This window comes from Otolemur garnettii, unplaced genomic scaffold (genome assembly GCF_000181295.1).
Source record: "Otolemur garnettii isolate 467f Iridium unplaced genomic scaffold, OtoGar3 scaffold00008, whole genome shotgun sequence".
Classification (NCBI taxonomy): Eukaryota; Metazoa; Chordata; class Mammalia; order Primates; family Galagidae; genus Otolemur; species Otolemur garnettii.
In genome coordinates, this window is record NW_003852403.1 from 24593185 (window position 1) to 24615129 (window position 21945).

The 21945-nt window shown below is 40.3% G+C and overlaps 1 protein-coding gene across 7 annotated transcripts in view; it reads left to right on the forward strand.

The window, feature by feature from the left end:
* ANK3 (ankyrin 3) overlaps window positions 1–21945 on the forward strand; it is a 327889-nt gene that overhangs the window by 135249 nt on the left and 170695 nt on the right. For all 7 annotated transcript variants that reach the window (XM_003783638.3, XM_023509551.1, XM_023509546.1 and 4 more), the window contains exon 8: window positions 8897–8995. In XM_003783638.3, the coding sequence (XP_003783686.1) occupies window positions 8897–8995 (99 nt within the window). The remainder of the gene's footprint in view (window positions 1–8896; window positions 8996–21945) is intronic.

Sequence of the window (21945 nt, forward strand, 5' to 3'; positions counted from 1 at the left end):
TCATCAGCATATGAATTTAGGGCAGTGGTTCTCAACCTTCTTAATGCCGCGACCCTTTAGTACAGTGCCTCATGTGGTGACCCCCAACCATAAAATTATTTTCATTGCTACTTTGTAACTGTGATTTTGCTATTGTCATGAATCGTTATGTAAATATCTGATATGCAGGGTATATTTAGGTGACCCCTGTGAAAGGGTCACTCGACCCCCAAAGGGGTCGCGACCCACAGGTTGAGAACCACTGATTTAGAGAGTGGTTTCTGACATCTCGGAGTTAGGAAAAATATTCAAACCAGGGCTAGAATTTTGAACCCAAATGACATAGCCCTTAACCACTGTACTGCCCTGTCACAATGCAGTCTGTCTTTCTTGGCACACTGTTAGGTGCTCCAGAAATGCTCTTAAGACTAAGAAGATGTAGGGGAACAGCATGGTCTGGTCTCGTGGAGGAAGCGTGAACTTGTTTTGAGGCACCGTTTTGGGGTGGAAGTCACAAGACTGAGTGAAATTAGGGAACCTCCATTTCTGCCTTAGGCCAGAAGCGGGGAGAAGTATGTCTTTTGTTCTTGAACCCTAGGAGATATCTTAAAGGAATCATCTGGGCAGAGGCCACTGGTTATCTTAGCCAAAGATAGAATTAACCTGGGCGGGAGTCACAGATTGTTTTTAGCCATAGATGGGATGAATCTGGGCAGAGGCTGCAAGATTGCCTTAGCACAAAACAGGACTATGAAATTAGAACATTTAAAAGCTCTGTGTCTCTGCCCAGAAGCAAAAACTTGGATTTTGAGACAATAGTCTGCCATTTTCCTCTTTTGCCAGGAAAGTGATAAATTTCTCTTTCCTTTTCTTCAAACTACTTGTCCCCATTCTTCTGGTGTGGCCTCAGGGAAAAGTACGAACTGTCATGCTAGAGTTGTTGTGTGGATTAAATGAAGCAAGAGATAAGGAATACCTGTGGATTTTCTTCCTCCTCTTGACATAAATTATCTCCAGGCTACTCTTGACGGCCCTATGGTGGAGGCAGTGAAGGCGTTGCATCCCTTGCATAGATGAGTAAATAAGCTGATTAAACATGAAGCACATTCCCAGGACCATCTGTCAGGAAAGTGGGTGTGGAGGAGTGAAGTGAAATATGCTTTCCACTAGATGTACGCCAAGAGATGGGGTTGAAATAAAGTTGTAACAAGGATAGAATATCTTCTTATGCCAAGTCATTACTAAAAACCTAAGGCCAGGCATGGTGGCTCATGCCTGTAATCTCAGTAATATGGGGGACCGAGGCAGGTGGATTGCCTGATCTCAGGAGTTCAAGACCAGCCTGAGCAAGAGTGAGACCCCTTCTCTAAAAAGTAGCTGGGCATTGTGGCTGGTGCGTGTAGTCCCAGTTACTTGGGAGGCTCAGGCAAGAGGATCACTTGAGCCCAAGAGTTTTTGGTTGCTGTGAGCTATGACAGCATGGCACTCTAGCAAGTGTGACAAAGTGAGACTCTGTCTCAAAAAAATAAATAAAACCTTGTGTATATTTCTAAGCCACTTTTATAGTTGAGGAAGTACTATAAAAATCTTTATTTTTGGAGTTAGATCTTACTCTAAATAGTTGTCATTCCAGAATATATGTTATAATATATTTATACTATAGCCATACTTCTATAACACAAGAATATGATGAAATTTTAGGGGACTATATCAAATTTATACAAATCCTGTGAGATCTTAGCTTGTGCTGTGTGAAATGCTGCTTCTTTTCCTAAAAGTAGAAGGTAAAGTCTATTCTTCTAAATTGGGATCTTAACCCCTGGCTTCAGTGGTTGTTACCTTGAAGGAGTATAGGTTAAGATGAAAAACCTTAAGACGAAACATCAGCATGGAAGAAAATGAATGAACTACAATCACAAGAATAGAAAAGCAAGCATCCAGTGTACTCAGTACAAATATAAAACCAACATATAAACTACAACACGCCCACAGGAAAGAAAACGGCATGTATATTCAAGTGAGGGGAAGAGGAAGGAGGATTGGCTGTGATCACCTACTGTGCACAAGGTAGGCATATACAGCACACCTCCTGGGTGAAGGGCTCAACTACAACTTGAACTTTACCTTAGAAACAAAAACGTTGTACCCTCACATTAATCTGAAATTTAAAAAAATAAATATTGTCAAGTGTCAAAAAAAAAAAAAAGAAAATGAATAGAACACAAAAGAAAAAGAGGCTAGAAATTGCACTATGAGGACACAAATCCACACATTAGAGGATGCAGCACTGATCCATGCCATTTTGTTAAGTACCTAATTGGTTGGCCCAGAAATTTGGGCGAATTAAACTTGCTGTGTACTATAATTTTGTCTGGTGGAAATTCTGAATATTTATCCAGCTCCTGTTAATCCTTTGCATAAGTATTTGCATAGCCGGTCTCCTTCATTGTTGTTTGTAGAATGTAGGTGTGTGCGTATATATGTAATCGGGCTTTTGTCTTTATCCACTGTCTTTCAAAAAGATTAAGGAGAAGTAAATACTACAGGAAGAAGGCACTGGCTAATCCTATTTATTTTTAAGTTTTTTTTGCGTGAATAAATAGTACATTGAAAAGCTTGATGGAAAAGTTAAACGAGACGCTATCGTGCTGGCAGTGCAAACAGTAATTTTAAAATAAACCCAAGGAGTTTAGTGAAATGGAGGAGATAATTTAGGAATAGGCAACCCTGGGGTCTTGGCTAGGCTCCAGGCTTGGGACTCCAGGTAAATCACCAACCCTCCCTGTTCTCTCCCTTGTCTATAAAATGGGTGATTAGACTGAATAAACTCAGAGGTCATCCTGAGTTAAAACACAGCTTCCAAAATGCTAATCTATTCTATAACATTTTGAATGTACAGGAAAAAATTTCTTTGGTATGAGAAAAAATAGTTTATTAAGAAGCTAATTTATACAAAATTAGAGTATTATCTACATTCGTTCACATTGATCCAGATCAGTTTCAAAACTTAGGTTGAATTTGGTTTTATCTAAGTTTTAATTCAGGCTTCTTCTCCGAGCGTGTAGATCTTTGACTCTAGCCATATATATTTTCTACTTTAATGGGAAATAGTTGGTAATGTACCTTTAGGTGTAGGATATCTCCAGGTTTAACAGGTTCCTTCCAAGTTCACATATTAGGGAAGCTACAGTAGAACCTCCGTAGTTGACCACATTGATCCCTCCCTAAGGTGACCTAGTTTTCACAGACTGGGCACCCACCACATGTACTTATTAGTATAGGTGGCCTGAGTTCTTACATTGACCATCTCCGTATGTTGACACGTTTGTTACACTCCCTTGGAGGTCAACATACAGAGGTTCTGCTATAATTATTTGGTTAAACCTCTCTCTGGCTATCAGAATGAAAAACACAAATGGTAGAAGGTGGTGGTGAGTTGCAAATTAGGCAATATTAAAGCACAGCCTTTTTCCCACTGTATACTATACAAATGTGCATAGTAGAAACTTTTTTTAAAAGCATAAAGAAGCAAAGAGTCATTTATAATCTCACTACTGAGAGAAATTATTAACATTTGGGTCAAGGTCTGCATAACCTTTTAAGAATATATATATATATATGAAAATTTGAGCATATTTTTTGTACTGTTTTATATCTTTATTTAATAACTTACCATATTACCCATGCCATTACTTTATCCCAGGCTACCATCACACATGTATTACTTTACATGTGAGAGGCTGACGGCAACATTGTTCTAGTTCCTTCCTCCCATCTATGTGCAATTTTTGTCAAGCATTTGGCTTTTGGATGCATTATAGACCCCACAATTCATCGCTGTTGTTTTTACTTTGGACCATCAGTTATCTCTTATACTTGCCCTTGTTTTTGACATTTCTAGAGCCTTTGTTTCTTTGTGTAGGTCTAAGCTTCTGTTTGGTAGCATATCCTTACTATCTGAAGAACTTCCTTTAACATTTGTTTTATATTGCGAGTGGGCTGATAATTCTCTCAGCTTTTATTTATCTTAAAAAGCCTTTATTGCTCTTAATTTTTCAAAGGTATTTTCATGGGTGTAGAATTCTCATTTGGCAGTTGTTTACTTTCCCTATTTAAAGATGTCATTTGGCTTGGCACCTATAGCTCAAGCCACTAAGGTACCAGCCACATGCACCAGAGCTGGCAGGTTCGAACCCAGCCCAGGCCTGCCAAACAATGACAACTACAACCAAAAAATAGCCGGGCATTGTGACAGGCCCCTGTAGTCCCAGCTACTTGGGAGGCTGAAGCAAGAGAATCACTTAAGCCCAGGAGTTTGAGGTTGCTGTGAGCTGTGATATCACAGCACTCTACCCAGGGCAACAACTAGAGGCTCTGTCTCAAAAAAAGAAAAAACAAAGGACGGCACCTGTGGTTCAAGGGCAGCCCCATATACCAGGCGTGGCGGGTTCAAGTCCAGCCCAGCCAAAAACAGCAAAAAAAAGCTGTCATTTGTTTCTGGATCACATTCTGCCGAGTACTCTGCTGTGTTTATTAGCCATGTTCTCTGTATTTTCCCCCTCTGGCTAACATCAAGATCTTTTTTTCTTTCCTTTTCAGCAATTTGATGTGTCTATTTGTGGAGTTAGTTGATTGTTTATCTTGCATGGTGTCCTCTGAGCTTCCTGAATTTGTGGCTTTACGTCCTTCATTATTTCGGGAAAATTCTTGATTGTTACCTCTTCAAATATTTCTTCTGCCCTAGTCTGTCGTTTCTCTTTCTGCAACTCTAATCAGTTGTTTTCTCTTGTCCTGCGGTTCTTGGATGCTCTGTGCTTTCTTTTCTACCACTCTTTATGTTCCTTTGTGTTTGTAGTTTGGATAATTTATACTGATCTATCTTGAAGTTCAGTGACTCTGTCCTGAGCTGTGTGAGGCCTGCCAAGGAGCCCAACATGGGCTCTACTACTCTTCTCTGATATGGTGGTTTTTCTTTTTGAATGTTTCCACTTGACTCTTCCTTGGGAATTCGGTGTTCCTGCTGAAATTCTCTACTTTTCCATGCCTGTTGTTCACTGGTTCCCCCTAGACAGAACCCTGAAGGCTGTATGTAGAACAAGAGAGACTGAGTTAAATCGTGTTTTCTGTCTGGAAACAGGCATGATCCTTCCTCTGTGCTGCACATGTGAGAGGTAGAGCGGGTTTAGTCAGGAGCTGAGCTAAACTCACATTTCATTTCAGGCATCAAATTCCCAGAGAAGAGAACTGCCACCACCTTGTGCTTAGGGTGGGGGCAGGGGCCGGAGAATGTCGCTTCCTGTAGTGCCCCTCCCGCAGCGGGCTCTGCACACCTGCACCACAGAGGCCCATCACCACGTTCCCGCCTCCCCTCTGCTGGCACAGAGTTGAAGGCTCTTCTATACACCACCCGTCTGCATACTAACATCAGGGGCAAATTTACATTTCATCAGCAGTGAAGGAGGGTTCTTTAAAAAAAAAAAACCCACGCTTTTTGTCTCTGATGTCAATGAACCCTTTTGATATACCCGGATTTCCTAATGCTATTGGTCGTTTGAATAGCACAAAGGCAGCACCTGGCCTTGTACATAGTAGGGCCTAATAAGACTTTAGTGTAACTGAACTGAGGAATCTAATCTAAATAGTCCACTGAACAGGCATGACCACTTGAATTTTGATTTGTTCCTAGTTGACAGCAGCAGCCACTATCTGATTCAGGAATTAAAATTTTGCATTTTAGGCTTGGCGCCTGTAGCTCAAGTGGCTAAAGCTCCAGCCACGTGCACCAGAGCTGGAGGGTTCGAATCCAGCCCGGGCCTGCCAAACAACAATGACAGCTGCAACCAAAAAATAGCCGGGCGCTGTGGCGGGTGCCTGTAGTCCCAGGTACTTGGGAGGCAGAGGCAGGAGAATCGCTTGAGCCCAGGAGTTGGAGATTGCTGTGAGCTGTGATGCTACGGCACTCTACCCAGGGCGACAGCTTGAGGTTCTGTCTCAAAAAAAAAAAAAAAAAATTTGCATTTTAGTCAGAAGCTCCATGTGACAGAGGTAAGAAGCACTTCATTCTGATCCCTGCTTGGAAACACCACAGCCCAAGGGTCTGGAAGCTTGAATTCTGGTCCTGATTCTGCCTCTAATTAGCTGTTTCTTAATCTGCAAATTACCAGTTTTATGCATCACCTTCTTCATCACATGGGGTCGATGATATTTATCCTGTTTCAATGTATCCTTGTGAGGGTACAATGAAATTACAGGAGTGCCAGCCCATTAGAAGACTGTTTAAGTGGTATACAGATGCTAAGTGTTCCCCCAGGAAGGGTCAGACGGGTGTAGAAAATGTGGGAGTTAGGAATGCCTGGCATCGCCTTGACATCTACACGTCCACAGCGTGAGAGAGTACATGAATATGGAAGAGAACAAAATTAGACAGAGACTTCTTCCTCTCACTAAAATTAGCCCGTTGGTGGTAAAGGTTAATTAAGTCTCTCTCAACCAGTGAGGAGGGTTCATTTTTAAAAGGAAAGCATGCAAGCCCTTGCGCGCCCTGGGGGAAGTGAAGAAGTCTTTGTGTCACATCCCACCTGCAGCTCCGTGAGCACACCTGCTATAGTGAGTGTCCTCTGTCCCTAACCTGACCCTCCACCTGCTGTCTCAGGCTGGAGTCTGTTCATGGGGCTGCCGGGGTCATTAGAGCAACAGACACTCACACTCAGAAAGCAGAGACAACCAGGACAAGCCTAAAAGTCACCATGAAATCTATTTCTTTCTCTCAGCTTTCACTCACCCTGAACAATCCCCACCAAAGCATGCACAATGTACAGCATGTAGTCTCACTCCCTCTTTTTATAACCTGTTAACCATTGAAACCTTCAGCTGCAAGCTGGCAGATCTAGAGCAGGGGTCGGCAAACCTACGTCTGTAGGCCAAGTCCGGCCCAATGCCTATTTGTGGAAATAAAGTTTTATTGGCACACAGCCACTCCCATTTTTTTATGTAGATGTGTGTGGCTGTGACTGCTTTTGTGCTATAATGGGAGAACAGAGTAGGTGCTGCAGAGACTGTATCAATTGTCCTGCAGAGTGAGAACTATTTGCCATCTTGCCCTTTGAGGAAAAAGTTTGCCTACCTCTGGCCTGCAGAAATGACTTGCATACAGGTGATTCCCTACCAACGTTACTAAGACAGAATCATTTTACTCAGGTCTCTTCTTTCATTTAAGATTTATATTTTAGCATCTAAGAGTAATAAGAGAGAGAGAGATTGTGCAGTCATCAAAAGCATTGAACTTGAAAAGCTGACATACAGCTGGAGAGGATATGTTAGGCAATACCCCCACGAAGACGTAATAGGTCCGTCTCAGATTGTGGAAGAGTCTACACAATAAATAACCCTTCTTTTTTCAATAAATAAATAGACATGGAAAAGAAAAGTGGGGAGAAGAGTTAAAGGAGATTTAAGGGGCCTCATGCAATGTGTGGACCTTCTAATTGGAAGAGACCAACTAGGGCAGGAGATAATGGGAGAATTTGAATATGGATGAGGACTTGAGTGCTATAAAGGGATTATTTTTTCTTCGTTATGATAATGGTATTATGACTTTTTCAAAACATCCTTATCTGTTAGCAATAATTAAATTGTATTTATAGGCGAAATAATATGATACCTGGGATTTTCTTTTTCTTAAACTCCTTTAGCAAGAAAAAAAACAGTAAAAGGCATAAAAAATAATAATATTGATAAAGGTCAATACTTATTGAACCAAAGTAAGGAATACCTGAAGTCCACTGTGTCCAAAGTTTTCTCAAACTTTGTATATATTGCAATTTTTCATAATACAGTGTTTTCTTAAAATCATACATTTAAATATTTAAATGTTTAAAAGTTAAATTTTCCCTTCTGAATCTATGGAATAAATATGAGGAAAGAGAGTTGAATCCTGGTTCTTCCAGCTGTTTTTACATCTATAAAATGGGGGTTGTCATTTAGAATATATGTGGTATTATGAAGATTATAAAAATTCAACAGATAGTAAACACTTTAGCACAGCCTGTGACATGTAGGAAGTGATCCACACCTGGTAGCTATTATATTGTATCAGTTAACAAATGATAAATATATGTATAATCTGTCAGGCTAGTTCATTTATGATATAATTGACCCTTTGTGAATAACAGACCTTAAACCCGCATTGCTGCTACATAAAAATAAGAATTTTTTCAATATGTGCACACATTTTCTTAGCAGGCTAGACATAATGACTATTCCTCTAAGATGCATAGAGAAAATTACTATAGGAGCTAACCATGAAAATCAAGGAGAATATAATTAGAATTTCAGATTGTCCTAATCGTCTGGCTGTTCAATGAGAAAAATCTTAAAACAAAAATCACAGTGTTCTATGATATTGCTAACAAATCCCTGTAAACACATTTAAGCAACAGGGGGTGGTAGGAGGGGCATGGGAAACGTGTGACTGTGTATAAATGCCCCATTTTGAGTCACTGTCATCTCTCCCTGACAACCTGGTGCTCCTTCTGAACTTGGGGAAGGCTTGGAGCCAGATGAAAGCCCTCTATCTCAGTCTGAACTGATCTAATCAGCCACTTGCTAGCCAACCACTTACTGTATGTGTTACATACATTCGTTGGAAAACACATTGAGTTAAAGATGCAGGATTTTTGAGCAAAAAATCATCATCTATCAGTGACCTCAAGTGATCGTCTGCCTTAAAATATTAATTTTGTATTAATTTTCTGAGTCATCTTCTGAACAAAATTCTCATTCTCAAAAACCTTCTCATGTCTGAGAAGACTGTTGGAAAGAATGTTTAGAAAAAAACAGGGGTCCACTGAGGGAGATTTAGGAAGCAACGCTTTGTTTAAACCAAGGATACTAAACTTTTTTTTCTTTTCTTCCGCAGAATGACATCACTCCTTTACATGTTGCATCAAAAAGAGGAAATGCGAATATGGTAAAACTGCTGCTTGATCGAGGAGCTAAAATCGATGCCAAAACCAGGGTAAGAGGATAACGTATACACACACTTACGCTTACTTTCCCCAGTAGGAATGCGTCTCCTCACACCTTTGCACTGGTTCAACAATGGCTTTATTTTTGTTTCATTTATTGTAATCTCTTGGCAAATGTCTGCTACATTTATTCTTCTTTAGATGGGCTGGGCACAGTGATGAACACCTGTAGTCCCAGCTACTAAGCAGGCTGAGGCAGGGTGATCCCTTGAGCCCAGGAGTTCAGGGCTATACCAGGCTATACCATGTGTTAGGATCACACCTGTGAACAGCCACTGCCCCTCATCCTGTGGGATATAGCAAGACCCCATCTCTTAAAAATATATGTTATATATTTTACATATATATTAATTTATATGCATATAAATATATTTATATAAATATTTGTATATAAACATACATGTAGGGCAGTGCCTGTGGCTCAAAGGAGTAGAGCGCCAGCCCCATCGGTGATGGGTTCAAACCCTGCCCCAGCCAAAAACTGCAAATAAATAAATAAATAAAATAAACATACATGTATATAGACATATATTTATATATTTATATAAATATTTTGAACTGTTGTCCAGCCCATGAAAAAAACACATATATATATTTAGTACATGTTTAATTAGTGCTGGATTTATTTATAAAATTAAGATTTAAGATCTAGAGTTTTCCTAACTCTAAGTTTTTTGGTTTTTTTTTTATAGACAGAGTCTCACTTTATTGCCCTCGGTAGAGGTAGCTCACAGCAACCTCCAACTCCAGGGCTTAGGTGATTCTCTTGCCTTAGCCTCCTGGGCAGTTGGGACTACAGACACCTGCCACAATGCCTGGCAATATTTTTGTTGTTGCAGTTTGGCTGGGGCCAGGTTCAAACCCACCACCCTCAGTACATGGGGCCGGCGCCCTACCCACTGAGCCACAGGCGCCGCCCTTAACTCTAAGATCTTGACTTAAACTCTGCAAGCTGAGCTATTCACTCAGTTTGATACTAAAACCAACAGTTATTTTATTTAAAAACAAATCTGTCAAGATTTAATGGGTTTCAAAAGGAAAATTTAAATATATATATGACAAAATTACAAAGAAGTTTCAAGAAGTGTATGGTTTCTGTATACCTCTACCCTAATGCATCAATTGGAAACATCTTGTCACATTCTTTTATCATTCTCTCCCACACACATACAAATATACATATAAATAAATATTTCTTGACCCATTTGAAAGTAAGCTGAATACATCATGCTACTTTACTCATTAAAAAAAAAAAGCCTGCCTACCCTTGTGCACTGCTGGTAGGAATGAAATATGGTGTGGCCACTGTGAAAAATGGTGTAGAGGTTGCTCCCAAAATGTAAAATATTAAAAGAACTACTGTTACATGACCCAGAAGCCTCACTTCTGGACATATGTCTGAAGGAATTGACATCAGTATGTCTAAGAAATATCTGCACCCCCATGTCCACTGCAGCATTATTCACAATAACCAGGACCTAGAAGCAGCCCGAATGTCCATCGACAAATGAATAAATTAAAAATGTGTTTTATATATATGCTGGAATGTTATTCAGCCTTAAAAAAGGAGGAAATCTTGTCATATACTATGACATGGGTGAGCCTTGAGGACATTATGATGAGTTAAATAAAGCAGTCACTAAAGGACAATTAACATGTGACCGCACTTGTATGAGATAGCTAGAGTAGTAAGAATCATAGACACAGAATGGTGGAAGAAGGGGAAGTGGGGGTTATTCAGGTATAGAGTTTCAATTTTGCAAGATAAGAGTTCTAGAGATTTGTTATACATGGTTAATATAGTTAACACCAGTGAAGTGTACATTTAACAATAGTCATGAGCTGGGCGGTGCTGTGGCTCAGTGAGTAGGACGGTGGCCCCATATACTGAGGGTGGCAGGTTCAAACCTGGCCCCAGCTGAACTGCAACAAAAAAATAGCCGGGCATTGTGGCAGGTGACTGTAGTCCCAGCTACTCGGGAGGCTGAGGCAAGAGAATCGCCTAAGACCAAGAGCTGGAGAGCTGGAGGTTGCTGTGAGCTGTGATGCCACGACACTCTACCAAGGGTGATAAAGTGAGACACTATCTCTACAAAAAAAAAAAAAAAAAAAGAATTTAGGGCAGCGCCTGTGGCTCAAAGGAGTAGGGCACCGGCCCCATATGCCAGAGGTGGTGGGTTCAAACCCAGCCCCAGACAAAAACTGCAAAAAAAACCCCAACAAAACAATAGTTGTGAGCGGTGCCCATAGCTTAGTGGGTAAATGTGCCGGCCACATACACTGGGACTGGTGGGTTCAAACCTGGCCTGGGCCTGCTAAACTACAGTGACAACTGCAACAAAAAAAAAAAACAGCCAGGCGTTGTGGCGGATGCCTGTAGTTCCAGCTACTTGGGAGGCTGAGGCAAGAGAATCGCTTAAGCCCAAGAGTCTGAGGTTGCTGTGAGCTGTAGTGCACAGCACTCTACTCAGGGCAACAGCTTGAGACTCTGTCTCAAAAAAAAAAAAGATTATGAGGGTAAAATTTATGTATATTTTACCACAAATCATTTTTTTTAATTAAAACCAGCAAATCTGCCTGCCTAGGAGTAAATGGCATGTTGCTTATTTGGTGTGATGCACTGTGGGTAGAAAATGAATGAAACTTAATCTACTTTGAATCCAGATTCTGTGTGTAGCTAATTGACTTAGGTAGGTTATTTAACCTTTCTGCTTATCATTTTCTCTATCTGAAAGTAAAGAAAATTAGTGGTCACCTGGTAGGATTATTGCAATGATGAAGATAATATTTGAAATTGAGTCAGCTTAAAGTAGTCCAGAAATAAATCCCAGCCATTGCTAGTATATCTCAGAGCCCTAGTTAGTATTAAGTTTCTAACTACAGATTTTTTTTTTCAACATTTCTTGCGTTTATTAAGAGGTCTGAGCATAAAGCCAGTCTGATAAAGAGGTGATCTCACCATAAACATATACCTACCTAAGGGCTTTAGACAGTCTCCCTATCTTCTAATTGTACCTCCTGCAATCCTATGCTTCCTCCTTCCAAGAATTCTCATCTCCATATTTCTAAAAATCGCCTGGTAACCTCAAATCAGTTTCTACAATGCTTTGATTTACAACTTCATTTATTATTCATTGTGTTCGTTCACTGAATCAATAACTGATTATTGAGTGTCTACTATAGGCCACACATGGCAGCGGAAAGAGCAAGAGAAGATAAAACTTTTCCAGCCCTCACGATGCAGGTGGGCTAGTTTGTCTTCTGTACTTGAACCCTGAGATAGTCCAGCCATAGACATGCGGCAAGAGACCCAGACTTCTTTTTCTTGATGACTACTAAACCTGAAAACCATGTATGGTTTCAGCTTTCTAGAGAAGAAAAGTGAAGGAAAATAAAGGCTGACCCCTAAAGGAGAGTCTGACTGGGAAGATAAATTGAATAGAGGTCCTATTGGACTGACTTTACACTTTTCCAATAAGAAGCAAATACGTAAAGAATTCTAGAACTGTTGCTTTAAATGGCAGGGGTCTTCTGCTCAACATAGGCTAAAAAAGTTGTAAGGAATAAAAAGAAGTGATGTATAGCTTATGCTGTTGGAGGCAAGAGGTCATTGGTAAACAGGGGGGATCTCTCTGTGGAGGGAAATGAGAGTTATGAAGCCAAGCAGAAAAGGTTAATGAGATGCCTGGATAGCCAGCTGGGGTTTTAGTTGACATGTGGATTGAAAATTACCTTATTTCTTCTTCTCTTGATGTAGCCTTCAATTATTAGAACAGCAAAATTACTTACCAGCTGGGTGTGGTGGCTCATGCCTGTAATCTCAGCATTCTGGGAGGCTGAAGTACCAGCATCACTTGAGGCCAAGAGTTTGACACCAGCCTGGGCAACATAGCAAGATCCTGTCTCTAAAAAAAAAAGAAAGAAAGAAAAAATAGAAATATTAGACAGGTGTGATGGCACATACCTACAGTCCCAGCTACTGCAGAGATCAAGGTGGGAGGATTACTTGAGTCCAGGAGTTGGAGGTTGCAGTGAGCCATGATGGGGCCGCTGCTCTCTATCCCTGACAGAGTGAGACCCTGTCTCTAAAAAAAATCACTTGTCAGGGATTTGGCACCATTTATCACCCTTACCATACTATAGCTGATTCTGTGGGGGAAAGAGAAGAGTACATTAAAATAAAAAGAAAAGAATCAAAAAGAACAGGGTACATAGTAAGTTCAGGTTCCATCTTCAGGGGGCATATAGTATCACAGTAGAAGGCCGGGAGAAAACATAAAAATTCTTCTGATAAAGTATTAAACGTATGAAATAATGTATACAGGCAAAATTTGGCACCGAGTTTCCTTTCTGTGCCACTTGGCATTCGTTCTGAGGCCTGTATTTTCAGCAAAGATGTAGAGTCCCTTTTACCTTCCATTCACTTTGACGTGGTATGTGAATGACATGTGGATATGAAGGAATGACACGGAGAACCAGAAAACAGAAAAGTTTTCCATTCTTTTGCTGTTGTCCTGCATGGAGTGGGTTGGGGGAAGGGTGTCCATTGTGCATAGACGAAATTCCTGGCAGACGAAATGGAAGAAATCATAGTACATACCCCAAATATGTAAACCATGGTGTGTTCCCCTCACCAAAGCTCCCTTCTCTCTTGCTGAAATGATGAAGTAGTGATTGGGTGTGTGGGTGGAAGGGAGGGAGCTGGCTCAAATGTCAGAAGGCCACAGGGACAAGGCTAAAAACAGCAAGCAGAATTGTAAGTTTTAACTACCCAATCCTATTGGACTTGAGAAATAAATTTAATTATCTACCCATCTACCTCCTACCCAGTACTTCCCATTGAAGCTACCTTGCTTGCATCCAAAGATCTGAGCTGCTGCACATCAGTCGCCCAGGGTGGAACACAGGAAAACATCTCCCAGGCCAGCACTGCAAAGGATCTCTTTCCTATTACTCTGTGTACCACATGGGCTAATGACTTAGTAGAAGATTCAATCTCAAAAAAGACTTAAAAGGCCAGGCACAGTGGTTCAAGCCTGTGATCTTAGCACTCTGTGAGGCCAAGGCAGGTGGATTGCTGAGTTCAGGAGGTAGAGACCAGCCTGAGCAAAAGCCAGAGTCTGTCTTTAAAACTAGCTGGGTATTGTGGTGGGTACCTGTAGTCCCAGCTGCTTGGGGGGCCGAAGCAAGAGAATCCCTTGAGCCCAGGAATTTGAGGTTGCTGTGATGACACAGCATTCTACTAAGGGTAACAAAGTGAGACTCTGTCTCTAAAAAAAAAAAAAAAAAATCCTTTTCATTCAAGGAAGTAAATGTTCAGAGTAATTTATGTAAGATCTTGGTGAGACCTTGTCAGCAAGAAAAGCAGGATGAGAGTGGATTCAGTTTTACCCTAAAAAAATGTCCCATTTTTTGTGTGATTGGCAAATGGTGAGATTGTGCATTAAGAAAGGTTCACCCCCACCCCCACCCCCAAACATTCTCCTTCCTGGTACAGCTGGGGAGTTGTTCTCCATGATCTCACCATCTCAGCTGAAAGGGCACTGGATAGTGTAGCTTTACAAATAATTAGTTACTGTAAAAGTCAAAATGATTGTATGAGAATCTTCAGAAAGGACTTCAGCTAGGAGCTGATGAATCACAGGGCCTTCGTGTTTCTATTTAGCTCATTCCAACAAAGCTTTCCCTATTTCCTCAGCCCCATCGTGCTGACTGATTTCAACTGGCTTGTTAACTCATGCTCCTGTGGCTAGCCCAGTGTTGAGTATCTCTGCGATAACTGTGGGAAATGTGCTAAGATATAAACACCTATCAAAGCAAATTTTTCAATCTAGTCTATAGGTAGCATTCTAATTTTAAAATGATTTATGGGGCAGTGCCTGTGGCTCAGCCAATAGGGTGCCAGCCCCATATACCGAGGGTGGCAGGTTCGAACCCAGCCCAGCTAAACTGCAAACAACAACAACAATAAAAAATGGCTAGGCGCTGTGGTGGGCGCTGTGGTGGGCGCCTGTAGTCCCAGCTACTCGGGAGGCGGAGGCAAGAGAATTGCCTAAGCCCAGGAGTTGTAGGTTTGCAACTCTACCAAGGGCAATAAAGTGAGACTCAGCTTGGCGCCTGTGGCTCAAGCGGCTAAGGCGCCAGCCACATACACCTAAGGTGGCGGGTTCGAATCCCCAGCCCGGGCCCACCAAACAACAATGATGGCTGCAACCAAAAAATAGCCGGGCGTTGTGGTGGGCGCCTGTAGTCCCAGCTACTTGGGAGGCTGAGGCAGGAGACTCGCTTGAGCTCAGAAGTTGGAGGTTGCTGTGAGTGTGATGCCACGGCACTCTACCCAGGGGGATAGCTTGAGGCTCTGTCTCAAAAAAAAAAAAAAAAAAAAACAGTTTATGGAGTTTGTTTATTTTTTTCACAAGATCTTAACAGCCTCCTTTTTTATAGACTAAAATGCATTGCTAAGATTTATGTCTACTGAATTCTTGCTCTCCTCAACCTAGCATGAGTATTTGGCACATGTTGAAGGAAAATACTTTGCAGTGGCTGGTCTCTTGTCGTTTCCATCAGTTCACAACCCAATTAGAGACTCAGTGTGGACTCTCCATCAGAACCTTTTAAGAATTGAGTTCTCTCTTTTCGCTGACTCTTTCCCATCTAATAAAGGCAGCTGTGCTTATATTTAGTGCTTCAGAGAAGGTACAGAGTTTCCAGACAGAGTTAGTAATAGCAATACTCTGAGTCTCAGAGTGGTGCTCTAACTGTGCCCCCTCCCAACTTCCAGCCCTCCTCAATAGGCGCCTCTACCTCCATCCTCATAGAGTGCCATTAGTGTGACATCACATGCAAAGCTATATCTTGAAACTAAGATGCCCATATTCATCTTAATCTCTGTAGCACTTAGAATACTTAGCACACACTTCCTGGCACTTAAGGAAACGCTCAGTAAGTATTTGCTGAATATATTGAAATAAGATATGCTCCACTTCTTACTGTTACATTTGTCAAAGGTCTTAATTTACTTGACTTTATACTGGCTGTCACATAATGTAAGTTTTCCTCCTGAAATCGTGACTTACTATCTAGGAAAGTGTCAAGGGACACTTGGATGTTCTATTAATTCTAGCCTAGGTTTTCCCAGAAATACAACCGGTTCAGTTTGTCAGGTTAAGTGTTAAGAAAAAAGAAATATTGATACTGACTTTTCAATATATTTCCATACTGATTGACTTGGTTAAAAATAAATCCATAAAGAAATTAGTAGATATTTCAAATTCATAAAGCAGTCTCAAAAACTTTTAAAACAATATTTCTTCCTTGGAGCTCTAAGATAGACATGTTAACCAGAGCATTTGAAATAATGCAAAAGACTTTGTATTTCTGTATTAATCGAGAATGACTTGGAAATACCTTTTCATGTTATACAAAAATATATTAATCTTTTTCACTTTTTTTTTTTTTTTGAGACAGTCTCACTTTGTCACCCTCAGTGGAGTGCTGCGCCATCACAGCTCACAGCAACCTCCAGCTCTTGGGCTTAGTTGATTCTCTTGCCTCAGCCTCCTGAGTAGCTGGGACTACAGGCCCCCACCACAACACCTGGCTATTTTTTTGTTGCAGTTTGGCCAGGGTTGGGTTTGAACCCACCACCTTCGGTATAAGGGGCCGGCACTCTACTCACTGAGCCACAGGCGCTGCCTAATCTTTTTCACTTTTGTATCACAGATATTACAGATTAACTGAAAGTATTTATAATTAAAATAAGGACAAGTAATCATGAAATACTCCTAGTTTTCAAACCATGAGAGAGTCTTTGGGGAAAAATAGAATATGTTTTTGTAGTTGCACAGAGTTCTGAGAGCATGGAAGTGTGACTTTTGATTTTTTCCTCCTCTTCTAATGATTTTGTACTAGACTGGAAACTTCATTTCCCACCAAAATTAGAGATATAAAATAAATGTCATTTGCCTGTTTCTCTTGAAGCATCTACAAAGCAGGCTTAGGACTACTATTATATCGTGTCACGTGCTGGTGGTCAGAAAGTGATCAACTTTTTCCCCTAGTTTTTCTTGATATGTGTGGGTAAACCAGTGTCTTTTAAATAGTTTGATATCCATTAGGCATTCAAGTACTCTGGTTATCAACTGCAGGGTGTTCGTAAAGTTTGTGTACAATTACACATGAACTTTATGGACACTCTGCATAAGCATGTTTAATTTCTTCCTTTCTCAAAAGAATGATTAAATAAATAAATTTTTTATTGTGAATATTTGATTTTTTAAACATGTAACATCTTATAAGAACGATATGAAAATCACCTTTGCACATCAGAAATCATATAAGTTACTCAGTATCCACCAAAGGAAAGTCAAGAATTCTATTTATGTACTCATAGAAGGAGTATTCACCAAGCAGTGTAAGGTAAAAACACACACGCAGTATGATGGTGTAGTGTGGAGAGACCACACATTTTGTTTTTACTAAGCTATATGAGCATATTTTGGCTTTAAGTAATGACAGTAACTTGCACTGGACTAAGCTTTCTACTGGAAAAATCATAAACTCTGGACAAAACTCAGCTGCTATAAGTTCTAGACTCTATAGTGTATCACTCACAATATCCAATATATAATTGAAAAATTACTAGACGAAGTCAACTGGAAAATGTGACCTATAGTCAAAGAAAAGTTAGATAATAGAAACAGACCTGCAGATGACTCAGCTGTTGGAATGAGCTACATTTTAAATAACTGTGTAAATATATTAATCTGTAGAAAAAGATTGGTGTAATGGTTGAAGAAACAAATTTCAGGAGAAATAAGGGAACTTTTTTAAGGAACCACTTGGAAATCTTAGAATTGAAAAAGACACTATCTGAAATGTAAAAAATTCATTGAATATGATATCAAAACAGCAGATTTGAATACAAAGGAAGAAAAAAATGGTGGATTTGAAGTCATAGAAATCATTCATATTAAAGCACAGAGAGGGAAAAAAATGGAAAATCAAGTAAACCATGTCGGCAACCTGTGGAAAAATAACAAGTTGACTAAATCCATACATGGACTCTAAGAGGCAATGGAGGGAGCAAATGGAGCATAGAAGATGTTTATATTTATTTCTGCCTTGGCTCAAGGAAACTTAGGATAGCCCCCTCCAAGAGGATAAATACAAAGAAAACTACGCAAAGGCACATTATACTGAAACTGCTAAAAAGCAAAAATGAAGAACAATTTAATGGCGGCACCTGTGGCTCAGTGAGTAGGGTACCAGCTCCATATACCAAGGGTGGCAGGTTCAAACCCGGCCCCTGTCAAACTGCAACAACAACAAAATAGCCGGGCGTTGCAGCGGGTGCCTGTGGTCCCAGCTTCTCGGGAGGCTGAGGCAAGAGAATCATCTAAGCCCAGGAGTTGGAGGTTGTGGTGAGCTGTGACTTCATGGCATTCTACCAAGGGCGACAAAGTGAGACTCTGTCTCTAAAAAAAAAAAAAAAAAAACAATTTAAAGCAGCCAGAGGAAAAGACATATCATCAATGAGAAAGCAATGATGAGATGTTATCTAACACTGGAGACCAGAAGACAATGGGACATCTTTAAAGTGCTAAATTAAAAATATCTGTCAATCTAGAATTTATGTCCAGTTAAAAAAAAAAGTGACATAGTAAAAGCAAAATAAAGACAGTTTCAGATAAGCAAAAGCTGGCATAATTTTGTTACCATCACGCCCATACTGACTAAAATACTAAAGGAATTTCTTCCTTCTAAGGGAAATGATACTGGAAAGAAATTCGAATTTAAAATAAAGGAAAAGAAGAATTAAAAGTAATAAATATGTTGATGATATCAGTCTATTTTTCTTTCCTTGAGTTCTTTAAAAATCAATTGTTTAAACAAAGATATTAATCTTTGTGATGTCTATAATATATGTAGAAATAAAGTATATAGCACAAAAGATAAAACTAATAGTGTAAATAGAATCATACTATTGCATAATTCTTATGCACGAAGTGGTACAATATTAATTCCGTCATTATTATATACAGGAGAATATCTTTAAGTTGACCACCCAAGGGACTGTAACAAACTGGTCAACATAGGAACTGGCCTACTGTACTGATATGTACATGTGGTGCGTGTCTGGTCTATAAAAATTAGGTCAGTTTAAAGAGGTGGTCAGTATAGGGAGGTGTCAATTATTAAGGTTCTAATGTAATACAATGAATAATACAATACTTAGACATTAATAAGTTAAAGATACATACTATAATTCTTAGGACAATCATCTCCTGTAAAAATATTTTGCTAAAATGCCAGAGGAGGAAATAGTTAATAAAAAATATGATGATTCAATGATTAAAATACATAATAATTCCCAACCCAAAGGAAGTCACAGGAGGGACAAAAAACCCAAGAACAGAGTGGGAAAATAGCCGAAGGGTGTATTCTAGTCACACAAGGCTGTAGTTTTCTAAGCAGAGAGAGTATGGGAGAATTTCACCTTACTTTAGTTTAATTTTCACAAAATGAAGGTATAGTCAGAATTTAAGGTAAAAACTCTGATACAAGAAAACCTTTGCCCTTACATTGTAATTGAGGCCCGTAGTTTATCTCTGTCATTGAATTTCTCCTAAGCACTGTCTACATTGCTTTTTTTTTTAGACAAAGTCTCAGTATGTCACCCTCTGTAGATGCTGTGCTGTCATAGCTCACAGCAACCTCCAACTCTTAGGCTTAAGCAATTCTCTTGCCTGAACCTCCCAACTAGCTGGGACTACAGGCACTGGCCACAATGTTTGGCTGTTTTTCAGTTGTAGTTGTCATTGTTGTTTGACAGGCCCGGGCTGGATTCGAACCCTCCAGCTTTGGTATATGTGGCTGGCACCCTAGCTGGTGAGCTACGGGTGCTGGGCCTTTCATTGCTTTTATGTTTTTACTTAAATATTCTTATGTTCTGTTTCATATCTATGGTATATCAGCAGAGTTTTTCTTGAGTTTTTCTCTAAAGTGAACTATTGTCTTAGGAAGAAGAAAGGAAGGGACTTAGAGGACTCACATCGCAGTAAACATGTATTGCTTGAAGTTATGTGCCAACTCATGAATTTGTGTCCCTGCATTGTTGACTTGGAGCACATTCCACCTGCCAAGGAGAGATTCTGGGTTCATATTCCTAAATGCGATGCCATAATGTCCAACTTCGTGCTTTTCAGAAATAATCACACCCCAAAATAATGCTTTTCGACCTTCACGTATACAAGGTTTTGCTTTTAAGCTAACAAAAGAGAGCATTCTGTCCAGCCAATGGCGAGCAGTCCCCACTCACTAATAAGATTACTGTCACTGAAATGAAATATGAGATCCGGACAAGTCAGCTTGTGTGCTTCAGAATGCCGCCTGAGGGAAACGTGTTCATTATGTGAGCTGCTTTAACAATCAAGGGAATTGGAAAGAAAATTATCCCATACGACTTCATTTCCCTCCCATCACGTTACTATGGCAACTCAGCATCCCTCTCCTTCTCTCCTGTCCAACTAACTACATATGTTGCCTTTCTTGAGGCGCCTCCCTCAATCTCCCCAAATTGCCTTTGTTTAGCAATTTTCAACTGGCTGTCAACACTATTTTATGCAATTGTGAAAAACTGTGGTTTTGGTGCAGGACCCATATGTATGTGACACTATACATTAATTGTCAATTCCTAGGGGTTGAGAACAAGTCAGAATTCTTATTTTGCATTGAAAGAAAGCCTTAATTTCAGGGAAAGGAGTGTACCAGTTCTCACTGCTATGTTGCAAAGCATAGTATCGATAATAGCTCTTTTATTAGGCTTCTAGTATTGTGAGTTAGAAAAAGGAAAAGTCTTATTTAGAGCGCATTTTAAGAGTTAAAAGACTTAGTCACATTCTTTAATCCCAGTGTATGACTTGCTTATGCTATTGAGACTTTTATTTTTCTGGAAAAATAAGGCATTCTAAAGTAGCCAAAATGAATGTACTCTTAAAAAAGTTAACAAGGGAAAAAAATTTTAACCAACTGGCTAGAAAGCATTTTTTCTCTTAGACATGTCACTCAGTCACCCTGGGTAGATTACCGTGACATCATCATAGTTCACAACAACCTCAAACTCCTGGGCTCCCGTGATACTCCTGCTTCAGCCTCCCAAGTAGCTAGAACTACAGGCACCTGCCACAGCACTGGCTACTTTTTCTGTTTTTAGTAGAGATGGAGTCTTGCTCTTGCTCAGGCTGGTCTCAAACTCCTGAGCTCAAGTAATCCACCCACTTCTGCCTCCCACAGTGCTGGGATTGCAGGTATAAGCCACTGCGCCTGGCACTAGAAAACATTTTTTTTTTTTTGCAGCTTTTTTTTTTCTTTTTTTGGCCAGGGCTGGGTTTGAACCCACCACCTCTGACATATGGGGCCTCTGTCCTACTCCTTGAGCTACAGCCACTGCCCTAGAAAACATTTTTAAAGGACTAGCCTGAGAGCCCATTCATTTACTCACTCTTTTCATTCATTTACTTAGTAATTTTATTTAAGCAACTTTCATGGACATGGTCCTTAAGTTACTCCCTCTGTGCGATTCACTTATCGCTCCAGCTGTCAACCTTGTCCTCAGAGAGAAACTACTGTTAAAGAAAAAAATCACACATGACACTTGCAAAAGGGCAGTGAGGCAGAATTTTCCAAGGGCAGCTGCTTCACTGGAGTTTTGTAGCAGAGGAGAGAGGTCCAGCTCAACTCTGAAGATAGCAAAGAATGGTGGGAAGGGGTAGCCAAGGAGTGAGGGAAGGGTCAGTGGATGGAAGAAGACTCAGAGGGAACACAGGGGGAAGAGGAATTCTGCCCAAACTGACTTGACGGAATTATTGTGGATGGGAAGCCAGGATGATGAGATATAGAGGATGAGAGATAAGGAAATTGATCAGCTATCCGGGTGGGG